Source organism: Girardinichthys multiradiatus, chromosome 9, assembly GCF_021462225.1.
Source record: "Girardinichthys multiradiatus isolate DD_20200921_A chromosome 9, DD_fGirMul_XY1, whole genome shotgun sequence".
Classification (NCBI taxonomy): Eukaryota; Metazoa; Chordata; class Actinopteri; order Cyprinodontiformes; family Goodeidae; genus Girardinichthys; species Girardinichthys multiradiatus.
Window position 1 is genome coordinate 48,908,052 of NC_061802.1, and position 26,391 is coordinate 48,934,442.

Sequence of the window (26,391 nt, forward strand, 5' to 3'; positions counted from 1 at the left end):
CGCATGGCTGCACTTCTGCCGCGGAAAAACATCTTGCTGAGCTGATTACAGACCTGGAGAAAAAATACACGGATTCTTTCATCATAATACTGGGAGATTGTAACAGCGCAAACCTCTCAAATGAACTCCCCAAATACAGACAGCATATTAAGTGTCCCACCAGAGACAAAAACACACTGGACCATTGTTACACAGCTTTAAAGGACTCATATCATGCTGTTACCAGGGCTGCTCTGGGTTTTTCGGATCATTATCTAATCCACCTCATCCCAACCTACAGACAGAGACTAAGAGCTTCCAAACCCAAGGTTCACACTGTTAAGAAGTGGACTGAGGAATCAAAGCAGACGCTACAGGCCTGCTTTGAATGCACAGACTGGACTGTTTTTGAAACCTCAGCCACTGACTTAAACCAACTAACTGATGTGGTGACATCAAACATCAGTTTCTGTGAGGACATGTGTGTGCAGACCAAGACCTTCTGCACCTTTGGGAACAATAAGCCAACAATAACTCCACACCTCAGGAATCTGCGCAGGGAAAAGGAAGAAGCTCACAGCAGTGGAGATTGGGCGCGGTACAGGCAGGCCAGGAACAAACTAACAAAAGAAATCAAAGCAGCTAAGAGAAGCTATAGTGAGAAGCTTAAGAACAGCCTTTCTACTGGTGACACTTCAGCTGTATGGACTGGTTTGCGAAACCTGACTGCCTACAAGAGCCCCTCCACCCATCCTGAACAGTCGTCTCCTGGCCAACCGTCTGAATGGCTTCTACTGCAGACATGACAAGAAGCCATTCACACCTCAAATCATCCCCTCTACATCCCATTCAGGAACAAATTCCTCCCATAAAGCAACCAACCCCCCACCATCAGATCTTCTGCCTGCACTAAAGATCTCAGAGGAAGAGGTAAATAGGCTCTTTCAGCGCATGAAAACAAAGAAAGCTGGAGGACCTGATAACGTCTCCCCATCATGTCTGAAAGCCTGCGCATATCAACTTGCTCCGATCTTCACAAGGATCTTCAACAAGTCACTGGAGAAATGTGAGGTCCCCTCCTGCCTCAAACGATCCACCATCATCCCGGTTCCCAAGAAACCCACCATCGTAGGATTAAATGACTACAGGCCTGTAGCCCTGACGTCTGTGATCATGAAATCCTTTGAGCGGCTGGTGTTGAAGCACCTGAAAGACATCACATGCCCTCTGCTGGACCCCCTGCAATTTGCGTACCGAGCAAACAGGTCAGCAGATGATGCTGTTAACTTAGGTCTACACTTCATCATGCAACACCTCGACCACCCAGGGACGTACGCCAGGATCCTGTTTGTAGACTTCAGCTCGGCCTTCAACACTATCATACCAGACATCCTCCACCAGAAGCTCACACAGCTCAACGTCCCAGCCTCCACCTGTGAGTGGATCAACAGCTTCCTGACAGACCGACAGCAGCAGGTGAGACTGGGGAGCATCTTCTCCCGATCCAGATCAATAAGTACTGGTGCCCCCCAGGGGTGTGTTCTATCCCCACTCCTCTTCTCTCTGTACACAAATGACTGCACCTCATCGGACTGGTCCGTGAAACTCCTTAAGTTTGCAGACGACAGCACTGTCATTGGACTGATCCAGGACGGTGATGAGTCTGCATACAGACAGCAGGTGGATCGGCTGGTACACTGGTGCAGTCAGAACTACCTTGAACTCAACCCACTCAAGACTGTGGAAATGGTGGTGGACTTTCGGAGAACACCACCCCCCATACACTCCCCTCACCATCCTCAACAACACTTTATCGGCCGTGGACCACTTCAGGTTCTTAGGAACCACCATCTCTGAGGACCTGAGATGGTCTTCGCACATAGACACTGTTCGAAAGAAGGCCCAGCAGAGACTGTACTTCCTGAGGCAACTCAAGAAGTTCAACCTTCCACAGGAGCCACTGGTCATCTTCTACACTGCCATCATTCAGTCTGTCCTGTCTTCATCCATCTCAGTGTGGTTTGGCTCATCCACACAACAGGACAGGCCCAGACTGCAACGAATAATCAGGACTGCAGAGAGAATAATCAGAGCTGACCTTCCCTCCATCCAGGACTTATACAGGTCTAGGGTCAAGAAAAGAGCTACCAAAATCTCTGCCGACCCCACACACATAAACTGTTTAGAGTTTTACCTTCAGGCCGCCGCTACAGAGCACTGTTCACTAAAACCAGCCGCCACAAAGACAGTTTCTTTCCCCAGGCTGTTTCTCTGATGAACATTCAATAGAGTACAGAACAACAGCATACAGATGTTGCAAATGCACCTTTTCTATTAGATATGTGTATATTGTACATTGTAAATTGTACATTGTAAATTTGTATATTCTGTAATGCAAAAACAGAACAAAAGAGCAAAGTGTACCGGAGTCAAATTCCTTGTTTGTATGTACGAACTTGGCAATAAAGCTGATTCTGATTCTGATTTGATACAGTCGACCATAATATTCTCTTAAAAAGGCTGGAATATGCTGTAGGGATTAGGGGAACAGCGCTAGGCTGGTTTAAATCTTATCTGTCTGACAGATTCCAGTTTGTTCATGTAAATGATAAATCATCTTTAAACTCCAGGGTTAATTGTGGAGTACCACAGGGTTCAGTACTTGGGCCAATTCTCTTTACTATATATATGCTCCCAATAGGTCAAATTATCAGGCAGCATGGGATAAATTTTCACTGTTACGCTGATGATACTCAGCTTTACGTATCCATAAATCCTGATGAGCCCAACCAGTTAGATAGACTACAAGCATGTCTTGAAGATATAAAAACTTGGATGACTTTAAATTTTTTGCTTCTAAATTCAGACAAGACAGAAGTTGTCGTCTTTGGACCGGAGTCTTTAAAAAAGAAACTGCTTTGTCAATCACTTAACCTGGATGGCATTAAATTGACCTCTGATAATAAAGTAAAAAACTTTGGTGTTATTTTTGACCAGGACATGTCATTTAAATCCTATATTAAACAGGTTTCTAGGATTTCCTTCTTTCACCTCCGGAACATTGCCAAAATTAGAAATATCCTATCCAGGAGTGACGCTGAAAAACTAGTCCATGCATTTGTTACTTCAAGGCTGGACTATTGTAATTCTTTCTTATCAGGATGTCCACAAAATGCAGTTAAAAGCCTTCAGCTGATCCAAAATGCTGCAGCAAGAGTTCTGATGAAAATTAAAAAGAGAGATCATATTACTCCTATTTTAGCTTCCCTTCATTGGCTCCCTGTTAAATTTAGAATAGAATTTAAAATTCTCCTCCTCACATATAAAGTTCTTAATGATCTAGCTCCATCATACATCAGAGATCTGATGGTTCCATATGTTCCTAACAGGGCACTTCGTTCTCAGACTGCAGGTTTACTGGTGGTTCCTAGAGTCTCTAGAAGTAGAATGAAGCAGATCCTTCAGTTATCAGGCTCCTTTCCTGTGGAACCAGCTCCCAGCTTTAGTCCGTGAGGCAGACACCCTGTCTACTTTTAAGGCTAGGCTTAAAACTTTCCTTTTTGATAAAGCTTATAGTTAGAGTGGCTTAGTTTATCAGAGAGGGAGCCTTCCTCCCTCCCTGTTGGTTGGAGTAAGGGGGAGTCAGGTTTAGCCTAAACCGGCTCAGTTATGGTTGAGGTGCAAACACACCCTCCATTTCTGCTACCTGTATGACCCCCTCTCTTTTCCAATAGGTATAATTAGTCTGATAGAGGGAGGTATCCCAATCCTTGTGGTTTTTAGTATAACAATGACCATCAGTGGGACCCTTTGTGGGGTTCCTTGAGACGACATTGTTGTAAATAAGCGCCGTTTAACTAAATAATCTGTACTGAAACTATCTGTGTAGTTATGCTGCTATAGGCTTAGGCTGCTGGAGGACATAATGACCACTTTCACCCTCTTTGCTACATTCTCACACTTCTCTCCAATTTTGCATTATTTGCTGTTATTTCAACTTTTAACCTTGTTCTCTCTATTCTCTTCCTAGAAGCTACACCTGGCCTGGCTCTGTGTCTACCTGTGACACCTTTCTGGAGAGGGGAATCGTCCGAGCTTCTGCTGGCAACAACTTAATGCTCACCCTCTACCGATGATCCACATGGCCCTGTCTTTTAGTGTTTAACCCTTTCTCTCTCCTAGACATGGCGATTGACTGAGCTTAACTGTAACAAACTCTATGTGCTGTCTTTCAGACTCTAACCTTGAAAACTGGCTCAGAGTTTATTTGTTCTTTCTTTCTAGGTGGAACGACTAAAGGAGCTACATCCATTAACATTTACTTTTCCTTCCCATAAAAAGTACTTCTGGATCAGTGCTTCTGTGTTCTTTTTGTGTCTCTGCTCTGTTCTCTCAAACTCCCAGTGGGTCGTGGCAGATGACCGCTCACACTGAGCCTGGTTCTGCTGGAGGTTTCTTCCTGTTAAAAGGGAGTTTTCCTCTCCACTGTTGCTACATGTATGCTCAGTATGAGGGATTGCTGCAAAGTCAACGCCAGTGACTGTCCACTGTCTCTACATGCTCATCCGGGAGGAGGGAATGCTGCAAGTCACTGACTGAATGCAATCTGCTGGGTTTCTTTAGATAGAAAAAACTTTTTATCCAATTTGAATAAAAACTAACTCCGACTACACTGTTCAATGGTTAGGATTAATTGGAATGTATGTACCTGACTGTTGTGAAGTGCCTACAGACAACATGTGTTGTGAATTGGCGCTATATAAATAAAACTGAATTTAATTGAATTGAAGTGTTTTGGAAAATATTCTGTGAAGTGAAAACACAAAATAGGAACTTTTAAGAGAAGGTGTGTGTCCCATTTCCCATCTGATGGGAAAGTAATACAGCCTTCACAAAAATATATATATTATTCCTGCAGTCCACCATGGTAGTGGTGGTTTGGAACTGCTTTGCTGCTTTGTAACTTTAATTCATGAACCATGAATTCTGCTCTATACCAGAAAATCCTGAAGTTGAATGAAAGACCACCAGTTTGTGACTATAAAGTTGAAGTGCACTTAGATTATGCAACAGAACAATGAACCAAGGAACAAGACTCACTGTCAGTTATACCAAATGCTTAATGGCGGTTGTTACAGCCAAGTGTTACACAAGCAGTAATTAGGTTTTGGGGGCAAATATTAAGGGTAACTACATCATGCAGTTGAAATATGGTAAAACCCGAACTTTTAAAACAATTCAGTTACAAGAAATAACAAGATAACCATGTTCATTTCCAATTGATTTATGGAGATATATACGAATACATTTTCTAAATTTGTAGGTTTTTCTTTGGAAATTCAGGAAAAGTATTAGGAACTAACGTATGGCGTAAGAGAGTCATAATTTTCAGTTCTTCATTGTGGTTTCTATTCCATAGTGAACTTGTGGAAGACTTTCTCTGCTCAGTTTTAGAAAAAGTATGTTACCACCCTCTGTAATTTGTCCAAAATGTCTTCTTTTCAACCATCCATTGTGTTTTGGTAGGTAAAGATCAGTGGTAGGTAACAGGGCAAACCCAGGCAAATCTCTCCAGAACAACAGGCTCCTACCCCTGCACAACTACGGCTTTAGATTCTATGCCTAAATATCAAAGACAGATTCAGTGAGGGGCATCTCTGAAGGAAGCCAGGCTGCATCAGAAAAAAGCTCAACAATACACTGAATAAACAGACACAACTTTTGCTTTGGGCAATAAAGTAGACAGATAGCAAAAGTGCTCTTCACAAATGCTCTCAGTGAACACCTTTCTCAGCCGGATCAGGTCCATAATATAGAATGGGGAGTCAAATTCCTAACACACACTCAGCAACTTTTGTAAGGTGTTTCTCCTAAAGAATCCTCACCGTCTTCACTTGTAGGCTCAGCCTCTGAAACCAGCTCTTCACTACATCTTCTTTCGGTCATATCATCCTCAGAGTCCACCTGGGTATAAAATGCACAAAAAATGCCCATCTTGTAGAAACCAAAACAATACTTAAGGGTACTCTGAATTGGCTTTGTTTTAATATAAATAGCATGACTAATTGATATTGATTTTACACATCTCAGTTAAACCCCACTCATCATTTCTAACAGTATTTGAGCTTTAGAAGCAGATTAGATTCTTGTTTGAAAGTTTACAGAGACTAAATGATATGACATGATAAAAAAAAAAAAAAACGTACCTGTTTCTTGCATGGCAGAGGAAAATAGAAGTAGTAGTGTGGGTTAGATGGGACACTTTTAAAATACCGAGACAGGGTCATCAGAAACTTGTCCTGTTAAAAAGATTATTTTGAAAATTTGATGACATTAGTTTGCTAGTTTCTAGCACATTTCAAAACTGTGATCCCAATGTTCATTTCAGATGTGATATGGAAAATCAATTGTGTTCAAAATCTCGAAGCAGAATTTTGCATGAAAACAAATGACTAGGTGATCTGCTAATACATCCTATTTACTCAAGAGGAGCGTCATCCTGAGGATTGGATAAGCAGTGAGAAACACTGCACTAAAACATGAGCATCCTGTTTGCTTACTGTAGGGAATCAGATCATATTGCAAGTAGAGAGGTCAGACCTTTGGGACAGTTATCTGAAGTTTTTATTCTGCAAAGCAGGAGAAATGAGCAACTTCTTAGAGAGCATCTTCTGCTAGTTACATTGAACAGTAATTGTTATGCTTCCAAACATTCTTGGTTTGATATAAAGCAGCAAATCAGCAAAAACAGAATAAAGCTGTTTAAGTTTAAGTCAGATATATTTTTTAATTTGACCTGTAGCCAAGTGAGACAATAATGAGCAAATCAACACTGGCTCTGATTAGCAGGACAGTGATGGTGAGCCTAGACTATATAATGTCTAGCCATAGTGGATGATTGGATGCTGCAGTACAGTTGCACATGAGACCAGTAATAAAACAATAGCACATCTGATATTACTATCAGAACTAGAAATATTATTTATTTGTTTTGTATTTATTTTATTACAGAACTATCATTCTGTTCCATTTATGTGGAAGCTATATTTGATTGTGAGGTTGGGATGGGTGAGAAACCTCAACATTTCCAAAAAGCTCAGAAATTCCAACTTCACATTAGTGAAGTTCATGAAATGAACCATTAGTGCAGCTGCATTTTAAGAAACTCACAGTTTTTGTAAAGTAAGGCTAAGGGTTGTGTGTTTCAATCATGATAACAACTAGGCAGATACATTATATTGCCAAATAGTTTTGGGTCACCCCTTACACTGCAGAATTAAGCTCTTCCTATCATGTTCGTTCTGGCACCTAGGCATGCAGATTGCTTCTACAAACATTTGGGAAAGAATCAGTCACTCTCAAAAGCTCAATGACATTTTAGATGGGTACCATAATAGGACGCTACCTGTGCAGTTGGTCCAGTCATAACATTTCCTGACTACTAAATATTGCACAGAAAATTATTGTGGTAATATATCAAAGTGAAAGTGACTGGAAACAACTGCAACTCAGCCATGAAGTGCACATACAATCACAGAGTGGGTCAGTAGATGCTAACACATAGTGCGCAGAGGTTGCCAACTTTCTGCAGTCAGAAGCTGTAGACCTTCAGATTAGCTCAAAAAGTGCACAGAGATCTTTAAGGAATGGGTTCCGAAGGTGGGCCGATATCATACGAATTAGAATGGGATTTCATGCAAGTTCATATGTCTGTGAAGGCAGATACACATATGTTCTGTGACTGAAGATCTAACATTAATAAAAAGGTATTAAAAGCATCAAACAAACTTTTACTTTATGACAAGTTTTTGTCTTCATTGTCACCAGTTCATTTAAACAGAACTATAATTATATTTAAGATTTCTTGCAGTAACAATTCACTATTGCCAGAATGGTAAAATATAATTTTTGTAAATATAGCAGAGGAAAGGGCCCTTTAAAATGAGATTCTTTTACTTTGCTCTGACATAAAGTAGTGCCTAGGTGGTTTATATGGTTAAAGACAAGTTAAGACTGCCTTATTTCATTTAAAAATAATAAGACTTCTCTGAAAATTTCTCAGTAAACTACCACATTTCAGATGTGCAAAGATGAACAAGAATGGAAAAATATAAAAAAAACTGTGTGCATGTGTGTAAAGTGCTTCTGACTGAAAGAAATAGCCTAATTCTAAAATATCAGTCATCTAACATTTTAGGATATACCTGAATAATGTTGTGCAGATCTGGATATACTTCACATTTGGAGTCTGTCTGCAACAGGGTCAAAGGGAACGACAGGATTTTGGACTCATCCAGGGTCCACTGAGAAGCCTTCCCTTTAAATTTGACTTCACAGCCATCCTCCACTGCAGTGGTACTGATGATAGAAATGTAATGAAATTAATAATCTGTGGTTGTAGTACCATAACCTCACACAGAATTACTTTAATTTTAGGACATTATTCATCAGGCAGAAAAAAAAATTCCATTTTAGAAAATCTTTTTTTTACCAAGTTACAACAGTCACACTTATTTGCCACCTTAACAGTTTCTATAAAATAAATGTAACTAAAGCATTTTTCTAGTTTATGTGTAGATTTTTTTGATTAATCAGAGTGTGAAGTAACTTTTGAATACTAAGCACCAGCTACCTGTTTCTCTGGGATATAAATATGGCAGCTATCCTCTGATGGAGCTGGAACTGTGCACTTCAGTAAGACAAGGTTAAGATTGAGCTTTTCAGTGCAAACACCCCAGATGGGTTTGCTGTGAAATATACAATATAATAAATAAGTGAAAAAGCACCTCATAACCACTGTTAAGCATGGTGGAGGAGGCGATACTGTGGGCCTGTTTCTATTCCTAAAGCCCTGGGAGCCCTGGAACAGTCCATGGCCTCATAAACTCAAAATTGACCATCACTGGATCTTTAAAAGAATGTTGATTAAACACATTTGGCCAAATCAACACACAAATGGTTTATCTGACACCAAATTCAACAAAAAACTAGTTTTTTTCCACTCAAAAAAAGTGCAGAGTCTCCAATAGAAATAATATAAGAATGGATTTTTGTATTCTATTATTTGTCTTCACCAGGGTAAGTACGAGCAGAACTGCATCAGCAAAAATAGCAATTATGTACCAATTTCAGTCCTGTAGTCATTTCATGATTATTAACTATGTGATTCAAAAATAACACTTTAAGGTTTAAAACAGTAAACCAACTACAATCCTCAAAAAAATCAACAGATTTAAGGTCAGACATCATTCACAGGCTGTTTGAGCTTTACCCAGTTCTACAGCATCATCTAGTGGACATATTATTTTTTTGTTTGCTGTTTTGATTAGTTGATTCATAAAACACAAACACTAAATATCAAACCATGTACAAAACAGACTATATTATAGAGGATTCTATAGACCATAAAAGCAATATGTTATTGTTGTTTCTAAAAAATGTATAAGACAAAACAGAAATACAGTAATAGATCAACAACACATTAAGTTTTACAAGGTGTTGTTCTTAGGGTGACCCTATTGTTCATTAGCAGGTAAAACTACCTTTAGCTGCAATACACTGAAGTAACTATTGTCTAATGTGACCGCATGAAAATACAGAGTAAAGTTTTTAAAAAGGCTTTTTTCCATTTAAAAAAGTTGCTTAAATCCATTACTTTTAAGCATTTGTTTATGCATGGCTTTTACGATTCCACTTTAGAATTTTTATCAGGTTAAGTTCTGTTTTCTGTTTTTTTTAGTTGATCTGTCATAACTTTAAGGCTGCATCTGGGATCTCTGTCCTGTTGCTGGCCCAGTTTGGACCAAACATCAGCTGATGCACAAATAGTCTCACGTTAGACCTTAGCCAAATCATCAGTGGTCCACCACTATTTCTGAGAATTATAAGGCATTTGGTTCTGTGTGCAAGGGCAGACACATTGTTCCAGATGTTTAGTCTTTTTCTTTGTATAACTTTGCAAATTTGGATTAATTAAATCTTTAGCGTTCCTATTAATTGAACTCAGCTGACCGTTTACAATTCACTCATGCTAGTTTTTATTCTTTTAATATTATGAGGATTATGTTTTAAGTGTCTCAAGAACATTTTCCATTTATTTTCACTATCATTTCTTTTTTTTGTGGCACTAGAGGCCTTTATTTTTCTTCTTTTTTTTAGTAGGTAGACAGAAAAGGGGCAAAGAAAGGGGGGGAGACATTTGGCATAGCTCGCCGGGTCCGGGACTTGAACCCGGGACAGCCGCACCGAGGAGTTGCTGAGCTCACCTGCATGAGTTGACCATGACAGTTCTGGCCTCTGCTTGATCTTCCTGAACCTCTCCAATACTAAAGGTGGCAGGTCTTGGACCTCCTCCTAGTTTCTTAGCCTTGCTGCTCTCCCTAAAGACCCGGATGTGACCACAGAGGGTCTGTAGGAAAGCTGTGATGTCGATCTCCTGGAGCGACTCTTCACAGTAGTCCATTGCCATGAGGATGTCCTGGGAGCTTATGCTGTAGGACTGCTGCAGGCTGCGGTACACACCTGAGACACAAAGGCAACAGGACATGATGATGTGTTCCACAAGTGCATACTGTTTATATGTATTTTAGAAAGACACATATCAAGCAAAGGTTGAACTAACACAAGGCATTACAGCTGGAATATATTTAAGTTCCAGGTCACAACACCCTGAGACAGGTTCTCAGCTGCTGTAAAATCTCCTTCCCTTTCAGCAGGACGCTAATAAAAAATACTGCCATTACACTATTACATTATTGGTCAAATATTAGTGATCTAGTCACATTCCTCTCAATGTGGCTTTATAAAGAGAGGGGAAAGGAGGAAAAAAATAATTACAGAAGATTCACCATGTTGCAGTATGGGCTCATTCTATCTTGGTTTCTTTTAAACGAAACGGTTGTCTCACACAATTAAAAGCTGATGAATCTTGGCACTTACACAGTCCTTGAAGTCTAAATTTAGAGAAACCATACCAAATATCAATAAACTGTTTTCACTTCTGAAAAGATGACTGATTTCTCTTCGAACTGAAAGTCAAACTGTGTCTCTAAATGAAAGTATAAGTTAAGACCCGTCCTGCAATTGTCTGCTGTGTGACATATGAAGGCTTTTATTTTGCAACACCTTCAAAACAGCTGGGACAGGGGCATGTTTACCACTGTGTTACATCACCTATCCTTTTAACAACACCCAAGAAGCATTTGGGAACTGAGGACCCTAACTGTTGAAGCTTTGTAGATGGAATTCTTTCCCATTCTTAAATGTCTTTATATATATATATATATATATATTGCAGCACAAGAGGCCTTTATTTTAAATTTTTCAACAGTAGGTAGACAGGAAAGAGGGCAAAGAGAGAGGGAGACATTTGGCAAAAGTCGCTGGGTCCGGGACTCGAACCCAGGACAGCCGCATTGAGGACTATAGTCTCTCCACATGGTCATGTGCTTAACGCCTACACCACCAGCGCCCATTCTTGCTTGATGTACAACTTCACCCTAGTGCCCGAAGGCCGGTCTGGTACCCGCATTCTTTTAATACAAAGACACTTGCAGAATGTGGTATTGTCTTGCTGAAATAAGCAAGGATGTCCCTGAAGAAGATGTTACTTGGATGGCAGCATATGTTGCTCTAAAACCTGAAAAAATTTACCTTTCAGCATTAATGTTGCCTTCACAGGTGTGCAAGTTACCCATGCCATGGGCACTAACACACCCCCATAACATCACAGATGCTGGCTTTTGAACTCTGCTCTAACAACAATCCGGATAGTATTTTTTCTCTTTGGCCCGAAGGACAAGATGTCCATGATTTCAAGAAACAATTTGAAATGTGGACTTGTCAGACCACAGCACAGTTTTCCACTTCACTGCCTCAAAAGAGGTGGGGCCTAGAGAATCCAGCAACGTTTCTGAAGAGATTTCTACAGATTCTCTTTTGATGATATTATGGACTATAGATGATGACATTTCTAAATTTCTGCAATTTTACATTGAGAAATGTTCTTAAACTATTCACAAAGTGGTGAATCTCACCCCATCCTTGCTTGTAAACAACTGAGCCGTTGAAGACGCTCCTTTTTATACTAAATCATGACACTTACCTTTTTCCAAATAACCTGTTCACCCGAATGCTCCTAACAGGTGTTTTTGGAGCATTTCTCAACTTTCCCAGTCTTTTGTTGCCCCTGTCCCAGCTTTTTTGGAATGTGTTGCAAGCATCACATTCAAAATGAGTGAATATTTGCAAAAAACAACAAAGTTTATTAATCTGAACATTAAATATCTTGTCTTTGTAGTGTATTCAATTCATAAAGGTTGAATAGGATTTGCTAATCACTAAATTCTGTTTTTGTTTAGGGTTTACACACTGTCCCAACTTAATTGGAAGTGGGGCTGTAACCAGTCAGAAACTATTACAATGCCTCCAAATACCCAGTGCAAACTTTTAGACGGTGGTCACCTCTGACATAACTCTGGTGGTAGTGCTCCTGTAGCAGGCTGCAGTAGTTGGACAGCTCTTTATATTTGTGAAGTTGCGACAGGATGTCTGTCCATGTGGATGGACCGCTGCGATCCTGAGATAAAGACCTGCAGAAAGAAAAAAACAATAGGCTTTAATTGTAAAACCATGAAAAAAGATACACAAGACCAGACAAGAGATGTGTGGTTAAAAAACATTAAATAGGCAAAAAGGCCTGTGTAATAATCCACAAAGAGCACTTGAAGCATTCAGCTTAAACTCTTAAATCTTTCCTCGGGCAGATCGAAAGGGAGACACAAAGGAGGTTAAGGTCTAATATATAATTGATTTGGTGGTTTCAATGAAAAGTGACGGAGAATAAGGCCCTAAATTCTTCATAGCCCTGTGGGATTTAGATTTAGTTATTGTAATTTAACCAAAAGGCTTGCTGCCTCAAGTGAAGGAGTTCAAGTATCTCGAGGTCTTGTTCACGCGTGAGGGAAGAATGGAGCGAGAGATCGACCGATGGATCGGTGCAGCTGCCAGAGGAATAGGGGCACTGTGCCGGTCCGTTGTGGTTAAGAGAGAGCTGAGCCGAAAAGCGAAGCTCTCGATTTACCGGTCGGTCTACGTTCCTACCCTCACCTATGGCCATGAACTTTGGGTCATGACTGAAACAACAAGATTCCGGATACAAGCGGCTGACATGAGCTTCCTCCGTAGGGTGGCCGGGCACTCCCTTAGAGATCGGGTGAGGAGCTCGGCCATCCGGGAGGGGCTCGGAGTAGAGCCGCTGCTCCTCCACATCGAGAGAAGCCAGTTGAGGTGGCTCGGGCATCTATACCGGATGCCTCCTGGACGCCTTCCTCGGGAGGTGTTCCAGGCAGGTCCCACTGGGAGGAGGCCCAGGGGACGGCCCAGGACACGCTGGAGGGACTATGTCTCTCGGCTGGCCTGGGAACGCCTTTGGCTCCCCCCGGAGGAGCTGGAGGAGGTGTCTGGGGAAAGGGACGTCTGGGTGTCTCTGCTGAGTCTGCTGCCCCCGCAACCCGGTCCCGGATAAGCGGAAGACGACAAGTACGAGGAGCTTGTTTTTGATAGTATTTACAGTATTCACAAAAAATAAGGATAACTGGTTTTGTAAGGGAAATTTCAGGATCAACCTAAAATGCAATATTACCTTTACAGGTGACCTTAATGTGACCATCTCTAAGCCTTTTTAAGCACGTGTCCAACTGTTCAAAGTTTCAGTACTTTTTGCACAACTTGCTGTTCTCTATCAAGAAGCCTAACGGCAGAATTCATTAAACTGGTGTATGATCCATGAATGGACCATTAAATTTCCTGGTTCAGTTAGAATTGGTATTTAAACAGTCCTCCTCATCATGAGACAAGACGACACCAAACAATTAATCTACAATACCTCACCATTATGAGGCTAAAAACAGGATGTTCTCAGATGGAAGTGGCAACTGAGGTACATTTAAGGGAGGTGAGAGGCACCCAAGTGTGACATCAGTCCATTCAAAACCATTCACATCTGCAGGGTCTGCCTTCTAGAGGACCTGCAACGGTACCTGACCCCACCAACAGGCATCATCATCTTGCATGGGCCAGGGAGCATTTATGCTGGATGAGGGGCCAGGGAGCATTTATGCTGGATGAGGGGCCAGGGAGCATTTATGCTGGATGAGGGGCCAAGGAGCATTTATGCTGGATGAGGGGCCAGTGGGCCTCAGTGCTGTTCTCTGATGAAAGCCGATTCGCACTGAGCAGAAATGATGGCCGCCAATGATGCTGGAAATCTCAAGGAGGGCGTTATGCGTGAGCCAATGCTGTCACCAGATGAGCCTTTGGTGGTGGTGGTGGTGTTACAGTGTGGGCAGGTGGGTCAAGTCAATACAGAACTTCCCTAACTGAATTTAGAAGCAAATGGACTTTAAGATGTTTCAACCTCTTCCAGAGGTCTCCTTCAGCTCCAAGTTCTTGGTGGGATGTAGATGGGTTTTTAAGTTCAGTTCACATGAAAATCCGTGCTGCTCATCCCTCGGGATGCTGTTGGCAGTCTTCGACCTCTTTGGAAGGAGTTTCAGTGCTGTGTTGTATGTGGGGAAAAGGTCAAACCTCAGTCCTTCTCCATGCAGGGTACCTAAGGTTTCATGTGAATGGAACCCAAGAGCTTTAAAACCTGGCTAATGCGCATCAAGAACTCAGAGCTGAAGAAGACCTCTGGAAAAGTTTGACACATCTTCAAAAATTAGAAGAAGTCCAGTTGGGTTTGATTCAGTTTTTTCAATGGTGCAATATAAGTGAACAGCAACCCTATAAAATCACACACATGCACATACCTTCACAAACCTACATAGTTTAAACAGTTTGGCTTCTCTAACAATAACTTGTTAGTGGATTGGTTTGTTTAACCACACAGCAAATGCCATGTGTAAGAAAAAATGCCTGTAGTCTACAGTATTATTATAAAAGAAGCCCTTTCCCATTTTACAGGAGATCATGAGATCTCATAAAAAGTTGAGATGCTGCTCACGTAAAAAGTGAGCAGGACCCTCAACAAAAAATGGGAAGAGAGAAACACTAAAACAATGCTACCTTTGCTTCCCCTGCTGATACAAGTCCCAGGATTAATCTTGTTGACATCTACTGACATCCATGAAGACAGCCAGAGTCAAAACTTTTACCTGCTGTCTGTCGGTTGTAGATTGGTCCTTGATCCTTATTAATTATACAGTGATGGAGAAATTCTAATTCCAACAATTAACTTTTGGTTAAAGAAAACAAGAAACCCAGAAAGGAAAAACAGGAAGAATACTGAGGAAGGATGGAAAGAAACAAGTAAAGATGGGCACAAGGAATGAAGTGAAAAGGGAAAGACACACAAAAGGAAAGAAATGGGGATGGAATGAAGGACAGAAGAAGAAATGGCTCTAGAAAGGAAAAACAGGCACAAGAAAAAGTTTGGGGAAATTAAAGTGGGCAATATAAAAATTTTAATTTGTAAAGGGTTAGAAAATCTTAATGAGCTGCCAAAGATTTAATGAAATCATGCATTTTTGCTCATAAGTTTTGTTTTCCTCCTTTTCCTTAAACTTCAAAAAGTAAAAATATAAAATGATGTAGCTGGGAGGAAATGGTTACTGGTTTTAATGATCATCATGATAGCAGCCAAGCATTAGTATAGTTACTATACCATTAAGACTACATTTATTGAGTATAGCTGTGTTTTTCATTGTCCATCATCTCAGATGCATCGCACCAGGCACAAGCAGAAGGCAGTAAAAGCTAAGCAGGGATGATGTTTAAACCACCAAAGAGGATCAATTTACATGTAGCCAAACTTTGGACTTTACAACTGTGCAATGAAAGGCTTTTTAAAAGGTGTGTTGTCGTCACTATGTGCAGAAAAAAACTACAGAAGTAGCCCTCTCCTCTAGCTGCTACTAGCTGCCTGGCAGCTACTGGTAAGTAAATAAACATTAAGCTAAATGCCTGCTCTCTTCAGAAAGGTTTGGTTGGCCTATTTATCCCATACCCAGTTAGTCAGATTAAATATACTATCAGCATTGTATCCAGGGGTCTGATTACATTAGACAGGATAGTTAAAATACAGACACAAGGGTTTATGTATTTATCTAAAGTGCCAATACAGCAAACCCTCATAATAAAAGCTTTATCCAGGTATAAAGTGCTTTGAACTTTAAATAGCATAAAGCTCATTTAAATGGCTTACAGCATCCTATCTGCTCATAAAAAACAACAGAATTCTGGGTGAATTCAGGGTGCATTGTGTGTTTAGGCTGCAATTTATCCCTGACATATATCATTTAATACAGAAGACATTGTGGTTGTGTAGGGGAGAGTGTGAAGAAATTATAACAAATATTACTACTTCTGCTACCAATAATACAGTTAACATCCATGCTGCAGTTAAACTGATAACTGGGATGAATTTACATACAATTATCGTGATAATAACTGCATGACAATATTCTCTTAGAAAGGCTGGGACATGCTGAAGGGCTCAGGGGAACAGCACTAGGCTGGTTTAAAGCCTAGTGCTGTTCCCCTAGTGCTAGTGCTTTAAAGTTTATCTGACAGATTCCAGTTCGTTCATGTATATGATGAATCATCTTCAAACCCCAGGGTAATTGTGGAGTACCGCAGGGTTCAGTACTTGGGCCAATTCTCTTTACTATATAAGTATTTCTGAATTCATTTTATATGCTTCGATCTGTTTCTAAATTTAGTTGTCGTCTTTGGACCGGAATCTGAAAAATAAACCGTTTAGTCCATCAATTAATGTGGACGGCATTAAATTGACCTCCGGTAATAAAGTAAAAAACCTTGGTGTTAATTTGACCAGGAGATGTCATTTAAATGCCATATTAAACAGGTTTCTGGGATTACCTTCCTTCACCTCCAGAATGGTGCCAGAATTAGAATTATCCTATCCAGGAGTGACGCTGAAAAACTAGTCCATGCATTTGTTATTTCAAGGCTGGACTACTGTAATTCTTTACTATCAGGATGTCCACAAAATGCAGTTAAAAGCCTTCAGCTGATTCAAAATGCTGCAGCAGGAGTTCTGATGAAAATTAAAAAGAGAGAACATATTTTCTATTTCAGCTTCCCTTGATTGACTCCCTGCTGAATCCAAAACAGAATTTTAAATTCTCCTTTTCACATATAAAGCCCTTAATGATCTAGCTCCATCATACATCAGAGATCTGACTATTCCATATATTCATAACAGAACACTTCGTTCTCAGACTGCAGGTTTACTGGTGGTTCCTAGAGTCTCTAGAAGTAGAATGGGAGGCAGATCCTTTAGTTATCAGGCTCCTCTCCTATGGAACCAGCTCCCATTTTTAGTCCGTGAGGCAGACACCCTGTCTACTTTTAAAGCTAGGCTTAACTTTCCTTTTTGATAAAGCTTATAGTTAGAATGGCTTAGGTTATCCTGAGCTATCTCTGTAGTCATGCTGCTATAGGCTTAGGCTCCTGGAGGACATAATGACCACTTTCATTCTCTCTGCTACATTGTCGTACTACTCTCCAATATTGCATTATTTGCTGTTTTTCAGCTTTTAATTGTATGTTCTCTCTCTGTTTTTTCTCGTCCTAGAAGCTACACCTGGCCTAACTCTATGTTTAGAGCCACTAAAGAAGCTACAACAATTAATGTTTCTTTTCCCCGTAGAAAGTACTCCTAGATAAGTGCTTCTGTGTTCCTTTTTTTGTCTCTGCTCTGTTCTCTCAAACCCCCATTCGGTCATGGCAGATGGCCCCTCACAATGAGCCTTGTTCAGGTTCTGCTGGAGGTTTCTTCCTGTTAAAAGGGAGTTTTCCTTTCCACCGTTGATACATGCATGCTCAGTATGAGGGATTGCTGCAAAGTCAATGCAAGCGACTGTCCACTGTCTCTCCATAATCAACCAGGAGGAGTGAATGCCGCAAGTCACTGACTCAGTGCAATCTGCTGGGTTTCTTTGGATAGAAATACTTTTTAAGCGATTTGAGTAATAGACTGAATATGACTGCAATGTGTGATGGTTAGGATTAATTGGAATGTATGTACCCGACTTGAAATCTGTCTGATTCTGTTGAACTGACTTTGTAACGTACTTCGAGATGACATGTGTTGAGAATTAGCACTATATAAATAAACTGAATTAATACATTTTCACTGTTACATATGTATTAGGTAACAATAGTGAACTTGAATTGGTATGAGTTAGACAAAACAGTTTGAGATACAGTGATCACAGTCTTCATGTTTTAAGAATGGCAATATTTTTCATAAATGTCAGTTTTCTTAGAGAGATGTTGGCAAATTGTTCAAACTAATTAGAATATAGTGAGAATTTTGTTTTTGCTTACAGTTATGGTGCTTTATTGTCCAGTTAGATGGTTTTTCTTCCAAGGTTTATTCACAGTCTATTCACAGGGGGCCGACACAAGGTTCTGTACTAAGGCCCTTTGTTATTTACCTTTTACATAAATGATATTGGAAAGAATAGTTCAAATGCAGCTCTTCACAGATTGCTTTGCATCTATGCCAACAGAAGTGTTTACACATCTGTAGAATGCATTTAATTGAGTACAGGAACAACTCTGTCAGTTTCAACTTGTCTTGAATTCTGACAAAACAAAGCTTTTTTTTCCACAATTCAAAATTAGCAAGGTCAAACCAATCTGTCATCTTGACTTGTGATGATCAATAATTTGAACTTGTGTCTATTTTCAAATATCGGGGTTTCTTGACCTATGATAATTTCTCTTTTAAAGCCCATATTCAGTATACTGCAAAAAAGCTGAAGCTTTTACTTTGGAAAATAAAACTTGTTTTCTTGCAGTTAAACAGAAATTGGTGCAGTCAACTTTTATTCCTTTTATTATTTATGATGATGTATTATAAATAACTGCGTCTGCCCAAGCCTCCACATGCTGGACAGTGTGTAGCATGGCTCTTTGAGCTTTTTCATCAACTGTGAAGCCCTAACTTATCATTGTGGTTTATGTGCCTAAGTAAAATGGCCATCTTTGCATGTGCGCCTGCTTTGCCTTTGGTATGTCTTTTTGGTCTCAGGACTTTTAAAATTGTACTGTTCTTTGGGTCATAACACAACCTCCTTTTAGCCTTTTTGTTCCAACTTCATGGACCATTTTGAAGTCAACCACGACAAAACTGGTTAAATGAAGGTTATTGTGTAATTATTATAATGTTTTTTTTTATTGAAGAGTTATGCTTTTATTTAGGGAAATTGTGCTAAACCAGGGTCGTTATCGTACAAAACAAAAATGTGATTTAATATTTTTTCCTTTTGCCCAACCTTATTAGGAAGAAAGGACACAACAAAGAAATGAAGGACCCAAGAAAGGAAAGAAGAAAGAGCATAAAGAAGGTAGGAAGGACACAAGAAAGGACAGAATGGCAATGTGCTAGAGAATAAAGTTTGGAAAAACCGTCTTTTTCTTTCTCTTTATCCAGACCTGGAAGATGATGAAATCAAATTCTGGACTTTTTTAGACTCTGTATGAAACTTATGCCTTGTGCCAAGCAAAACATTTTGGTGCTTCGTTATATAAAGCGCCTTATATAATTATTTCTACATCAAGCCCATGCTAATAATTAAAGCTGCAAACTATGCACAGAATTATTTCTGCACAGGAAAACAGTCTGTATTGCCAGTGGAAGTAATATAAATCATAATTAACAATAGGACCACCTGTATATATGTGTTTAGTTGGGTCCACCTTCTGCAGCCAAAACAGTTCTGACCGATTTGCAATGGACATCATTAGACCTCTGAAGCTCTGCTTTGGTAATAGCAGTAAAACACCATTATCATATCCTTATACATTTACCACGCGTAGCAGGTTACATAATCCTGCTGAAAGTCACTTACACTACCAAGAAATACTATCTGCAGTAAGACGTCTATTTGGTCAGTTATAGTGTTTAAATAGTTGGTTTGTATCCATTTCACATCCATATGAATGGTGGCACTTAAGGTTTCCTAGTAGAATAGTGCCCAAAGGATCACACATGTGCAGCCATCTTGATTTCTTCGAAGGTGCAGAGTGCTGTCATGTTTTTGCCAGATAAGTAATATTATACAGGCCTGACAATCAATATGATGCAATACAAAATGGGACTTATCAGATCAGATCATTCTTTTACTGCTGTTTTGTCCAGTTCTGATTCTCTCATATGCCCTTTGAGTACTGTTCTTAGTGTCGGACAGAAAGTCAGCATGGAGACCCCAATCTGTTTGTGACTACACAAAAGAACTAGGAAGTTTTGTGTGCTTTAACATCCTTCTGTCAGAATCAGTTGGAGCAGCAGAAAATCTTCATTTAGACTGACCTTAAGTATAACCTGCCAAACTGCAAACAAATGTCAAAACTGATTCCGAGTCAGTTTAGGACCAGAGCTGCAACACTACTTCCTCCACTGAACAGCAGTGAAAATGGTGTGTGGTGTAGTACTTAATCCATGTCAGATATGAACTGATTCAGTTTGGTCTCTTTTATTTAGGGAACAGACCTATGATGAGTGAGCTCCTTACCTGAAAAAGATGTCCTTCGGTTGGCAACATGAGTTGGGGTGTACCAATTGTTCTTTTAGGTGCTCCAGAGAGCAGTTGTACACATAAACTGGGCATTTTAAGTGACTGCTGTCACTTGAGCTCTGCTGGGAAACCTGGCTGCTTAAGCTGATGCGCAATGGCTCCTTCTGTGGTTCAGAAAACTGGACTCCCTCTTTTCCTCCAGGATCTGGAACAGTTAAAATTACTATTGCAGTCATGTTCTATCTAGCATTGTGCAAAGACATGGCTTACTGCTTCACTTGTCTCATTTTAAATTAAACTACAACTATGTTGTTTTAAATACAACTATTAGCATCATCATTTTACCAACCTGAGCCTGGTGTCCCAGCATCTGTTTCTGACAGTCTACTGTCCAGGTCCACATGCAAAAAGTCCACCGGCCCAGTGTGGTTCTCAGACAGAGGTGTAAGGAAAGAGGACTTGGCTGAGAAGTTCCCACAGCTAGAGCTCCTGTGCAGCTTTGAGCTCACACTATATCCAGATTCTGACCTATCAGGGCCACTGGTGAAACCTGACGGGGAGTCTGCCTGAGACCTGGTGCTGGGAGTCAGGGTATCGTCCTCTTGCGCACTGACAGTATTTCGAGGCTCAGTCCCCAACGCTGATGCCATCAGCAGCAGAACATCTGACAAGTTGATGCAGTATGCACATCACACATCTCAATCACATTCACATTGAATTCCGAATTTCAAATAATAAATAGTAGTTTCTGTTTAACAAAAGAAAATAAACTGTAAGTGTACCTGCAAAGGTGGCAGGAAGGAATGTGAGGAGGAGTTGCTGGGTGTTAATGTACTTGGCATAGCACCTCCAATGTGGTACAGAGGAGTTCCTTTCTAACAGCTCTTCATCAACAAGGTCTGCATTACTGAAACTCTGAAAATCCATGTTTGTTAAACCATTGCAAGATTAGACATAGGTCCTATCAGAGATTCTACTAAACGATAGTTACAACAGGAACAAAATTTACCATAACTAATAACTTAATTGTGGGACCTACATTCATGATAAAAGAAAGTACACCCCATTTGATTTTTCAACCATTCTGTTGCAGATTGTTGCTGTGTTTGGGATCTCTGCCTTGTTGATAACCGATTTCAGGGTGATCGGCTTTAGGTGATCCACCTTTGATTTTAGAATACTATTAATATAAAGAGTTCTTGGATGCTGAGGTCTCCTGGACAATGTGGCTTAGTGGGTACAATAGTCATCTTAATTCAAAAGATGTTAGTTGAAAATGCTACCTGTCCAGTGTCGATGTGCCTGAGGGAAAGGCACTTAAACCAACATAAGGCCTCTACCGATCTGCGGTATATAAAGTCAGTCAACATACCCAGGTCCTGTGGGCGCAAAACAAGTCCAAATGATCACCCCTTCACCACTGTGCTTTATAGTTGGTATGAGGTGATTTTCTATGCTGATTTTGGCTTTTACCTAACATGATGTTGTACATTATGGCCAAACAACCCTACTTTAGACTCAGCTGTCCAAAATGCATTGTTCAGAAATCTCGTGGTTCCTTCAGATCTGCACCTTTCAAACAAAGTAATGCTGCCATATTGTTTTTAGAGAAAAGGGTTATCCTAGATCCCCTTCCAAAGAAGCCATGCTTGCCAAGTGATTTTGAACTTAACACTGAACATGCTAACTGAGGCGTGTGCAATATAAGATATAAGATAAAACAAATGGTCTACAACAATCTTTCGTTGTGTGTTTTTAATGTTACTGTTAAAGTTTAAATGTTTTAGAGGCTAGTAAATGCCAGATAATTTTTATCTGATAAACATAAACTAAGAGTGTAATTTCCTTTTAATGTGACAGAAGAAACACACTAAAAACAAGAAACAAGAAATATACAGGCCTAACCTATTTAACTTCAAAAAGCCTTTATCAAGATAACCTAAATATTGTTTGACCCTACCAGGTTTTAAAATAATGTAAAGGTAAACCAAAACCACAGGACATATTATACCAGATCTTCTTTTCACACACAACCCCTACAATGTTTTGGTAAATAAATATTGACATGGTGTAAAACGTTAGGTCATGTGTTTCTGATTGGGGTTTAGCTACCAGACTATCCCAATGCATAGAATATTAAAGTTTTAAGAGCTTGGACTTAAGTATACAATGAGAGAATTACATTTTCTCTAATCTCTCAAATGCTGATACAGGTGAGAATGCATGAGAGTACCTGTAAAGTGCTTGTAGATCCCATGAACTCCGTGCTGCTACCAGTGGTGTCTTTTCTGTATGTAGGTTTAAGACATTCTTCTGTCACACAAACAGAACACATACAATCTGATGAGCCCCTTTTCTATTGCTTATAGAAAGCCCCAGGCCTTAAAAAGCCTGGGGCGCGTTCCAAAACAAATTTAAGTCGGTAAATTCACTTTCCAAGGGCTTTACTTTCATGGGTCAATGGGTCCTGGTCTGGAGTAGGTCTTTTTGGCTTTCCCTAGGATTTATGAAAGGGGCAGGGTTGTGTGCAGTGACACACTAACAGCTGCAGTAATGGCGAAGGTTAGTATACAAATTAAATTGTTTTTATAACATTAATTTGTCACAAAAGTAGTTTTAAGAGGTTTTTAAGCAAGAAGGTACATCTCAAAACTTCACCTGTGCAGTCAGTTCATCAAGAATGAACCTACTTTGGAATGTTTTTTCTGAGTTTTCGGAGCAATTTAGTTCCACCTACAGGCTGGTCTGGCTGCTAAGCTAAGCTAAACTAACCGGGCGGCTGGACAGAGATTTTCTGACGAACTGCTGCCTGATCTCATCCAGGAACTCTGGGATTTCCTGCTCCCTGTTATCCCTTTGTGGCAACTAAAGTGAATATAAAGCATTGCATAGGTAGGTAAGTAGGTGTATGGTGAACAAGTATCAGAAGATAAAACAGAATATTTTTTGCAGGAAATTTGTGACATTTTAAGTTATTGTTGGCATTAATCATGAACTATGTTTGCCACAGTTCTGTAAGACAAATGTTTTAATGCAGTGCTGATGATCAGAGCACTTTAAATACTCCATGTACATACAAAAATAGACATTTCCCTAACATTGTTTTTTCATGTAAACCTAACTTAGTGGAGTATAAACTCTTTAATATTTTAAATATTTCGTAGTTTTATGCAGACGACAGCAGGAGGAGAGATCACAGCTCCAGGTTTGGATGAAGTTCCCCAGAAGCCCTTGTGTCCTACCATCCTCTACTCCACTGTCAATGCATCTTCTACTTTTATATAAATATTTGCTTATGATTAGACAGTCAATGTATCAATTTTCTATAATTCTGGAGTGATTATCAGTTTCGTTATTCTAAGAAATAAAACTTTTACTTAAAAACATTTTCTGTAGCTGTCCAAGTTTACCTGATGATAATAAAAGAAAAATAAGTGTGTTAATCAGTGTTTAATAGTTACTGTAAATGAATCATGCAGTTGTACAGCAAAATCTCTGGCCTGATGCAGGTTGGTAAAAAAATTAATGTAAAATAATGATTTAAACATTTCCTGCTTATGGATCCAGTAGAACTTAAGGAATAATAGAATGCATTAATCAACTCTATAACTTTAACTCATCATCTATTATTTATCAGCTGAAAAGCGAAATGATTTATTAGCTAATATTCTTTTCAAAGAGTAAAGAAGTAATGCTATCTGCTGGAATGAAGGTGCATTGCAGAGTTTTTCACAACTTCCCCATATGTCATTAGGCTGATTTAAATAAATGGCCCGTGGCAATGGCAGAAGAACGTAACAGATTTCCTGGGAATCCTATTAACCGAGTAAAACAAGTCCTGGAGCTTTAAATCCTGGGGCTTTCAGTGGAAAAGGGGCTTATAGATGAGAAGACAGAGTAACTCATGTAGAATCTCATAAAACAGGTCATAACATGATATTTATCATTACCTCAAAGGAAGAGTAAAGTATTTACAAAGAAACCCACACTGGCTAAGATTTCGGCTAGGCTAAGGCAACACAGACTGACCTTTAATAAGAGACCAAGCGAAAGGAGCGACATGGCCATCTCGTTCTCGCTCTAAAATGTGGTTCATGAAGGCAGCATAGTCAGCTGCATCTAACGGGACCTCTCTGTCACTGAGTTCCTGTTCCAGGCTGGTGTGGAAGAGGCTGAGCAGGAGCTCATTGGGAAGAGTGGAGTTGCTGTGAATCTTATCTTCATTCTCTACATCTATGAAAAAAAAATATATATATATATATTTTAGAACGCATTAATTAACTGAGGGATTTAAATTAATGCAATTTCTAAGCTGACAGGTAAAATTGATTCATTGATACAGTACCTGTATTGAATGTGAGGAAGAATAGTTCAACCTGCTGACAATTTGGAAGAAGTTGAATGAGATCAAATTGGAAGGGAACCATATGGATGCTGTCCTCAGACACTGGGACTTCTCCTGTCAAGAAGAGGACGTCCATCAATCAAAGCACAAAAACCTTCACTCTTAAAACAATACAAAAAGCAATCCACTAAGCACAGCTGGGCTTAACAACACCTTATCTGAAAAAAAAGTAAAATCTAATGACAACATACATTTTGGTATGGAAATATATATATTTTTATAAGGTAACAAATAAGTTATGGACAGATGACTTTGGTGCTTTAAGTAAGGTTAGTCTTATTTTAAATTCAGGTAAAATTCAAAAATACTTTATTCATCCCAAAGGTAAATTAAATGTTGTCATGCAGGTTTCTTCTAAGAGCCGTTGTAGATACTGATGGCTGTGGGCAGGAAGGATCTCCTGTAGCGGTCTGTCTTACAGCAGATCTGAAGAAGCTTCTGACTGAAGACACTCTGTTGTCAGAATTCTCAACAATGTTCTTCATTTTATAAAGAATTCTTCTTTGCACAATCATCTCCAGAGGTTCCAAATGAGTCCCCAGAACACAGACAGCCTTCTTTATCAGCTTGTTGAGCTTTTTAAAATCCCTGGCTCTGATGCTACTACCCAAGCAGATGATTCGATTCAATTCAATTCAGTTTTATTTTTAATTCACAACACATTTCATCTCAAGGCACTTCACAAAGGGTTTGGAATGGTGTAGGGTTGTAGGGGAGGTGAGATTAAACTACTGAGTGTAAGGGTTTGGCCATTTTAGAATGGGCTATGTGTGGGGGTACTAAGTAAAATAATAAACTGATATTGTTTGTCCATCTAGAGCCTACTAAAAACCACAAGGATTGGGGGTACCTCTCTCTGTCAGACTGATTATAACCATTGGAAAAGATTAGGGGTCGCACAGGTGGCAGAAGAGATCACACTCTCCACAACAGGCTTATAGAAGATATGCAGCATCTTGCTGCAAACACTGAAGGTCCTAAGCTCCCTCAAGAGGTGCAGTCTGTTCAGGAGTCTGTCCTGTACTGGATGTCTGAGGTGTACAGATTGAACAGGAATGGTGAGAGTACAGTCCCCTGTGGTGCTCCTGTTCTGCTGACTACCTGGTTAGACACACAACCCTTCAGTCTCGCAAACTGTGGTCTGTTTGTCAGGTAGTCTTTGATCCAGGAGATGGTTGACGTCTTCACCTGAGCTTTTTGGAGTTTCTGACAAAGCAAGCCAGGTTAGAATTGTGTTAAATGCACTGGAGAAACTTTTTGTGGTTTGGTTGAAGTGCCCTGGTTTACGACCTGATACTCTGCATTGTCTGACAAAAGTATTCCCCCTCCCATTCCCACCTTTATATATGGTTTATATAGTCAGGTTACACACTCAGTCATGGCAATGATGTCTGTAGCCTCAAAGCAACCTCGCAGAGCTTCCTGTGACAATTTTCTCACAGTTCTCTTTATTACAGA

The 26,391-nt window shown here is 39.9% G+C and overlaps 1 protein-coding gene across 4 annotated transcripts in view; it reads right to left on the minus strand.

Annotated features, from left to right (window-relative positions):
- szt2 (SZT2 subunit of KICSTOR complex) overlaps positions 1-26,391 on the minus strand; it is a 247,870-nt gene that overhangs the window by 154,032 nt on the left and 67,447 nt on the right. For all 4 annotated transcript variants that reach the window (XM_047374204.1, XM_047374205.1, XM_047374206.1 and 1 more), the window contains exons 21-31: positions 24,874-24,987; positions 24,558-24,761; positions 22,762-22,841; positions 21,311-21,443; positions 20,878-21,192; positions 20,526-20,733; positions 12,442-12,569; positions 10,245-10,500; positions 8,184-8,337; positions 6,186-6,278; positions 5,865-5,943 (exon numbers count right to left, since the gene is read on the minus strand). In XM_047374204.1, coding sequence (XP_047230160.1) covers positions 5,865-5,943; positions 6,186-6,278; positions 8,184-8,337; positions 10,245-10,500; positions 12,442-12,569; positions 20,526-20,733; positions 20,878-21,192; positions 21,311-21,443; positions 22,762-22,841; positions 24,558-24,761; positions 24,874-24,987 — 1,764 coding nt within the window. The remainder of the gene's footprint in view (positions 1-5,864; positions 5,944-6,185; positions 6,279-8,183; positions 8,338-10,244; positions 10,501-12,441; positions 12,570-20,525; positions 20,734-20,877; positions 21,193-21,310; positions 21,444-22,761; positions 22,842-24,557; positions 24,762-24,873; positions 24,988-26,391) is intronic.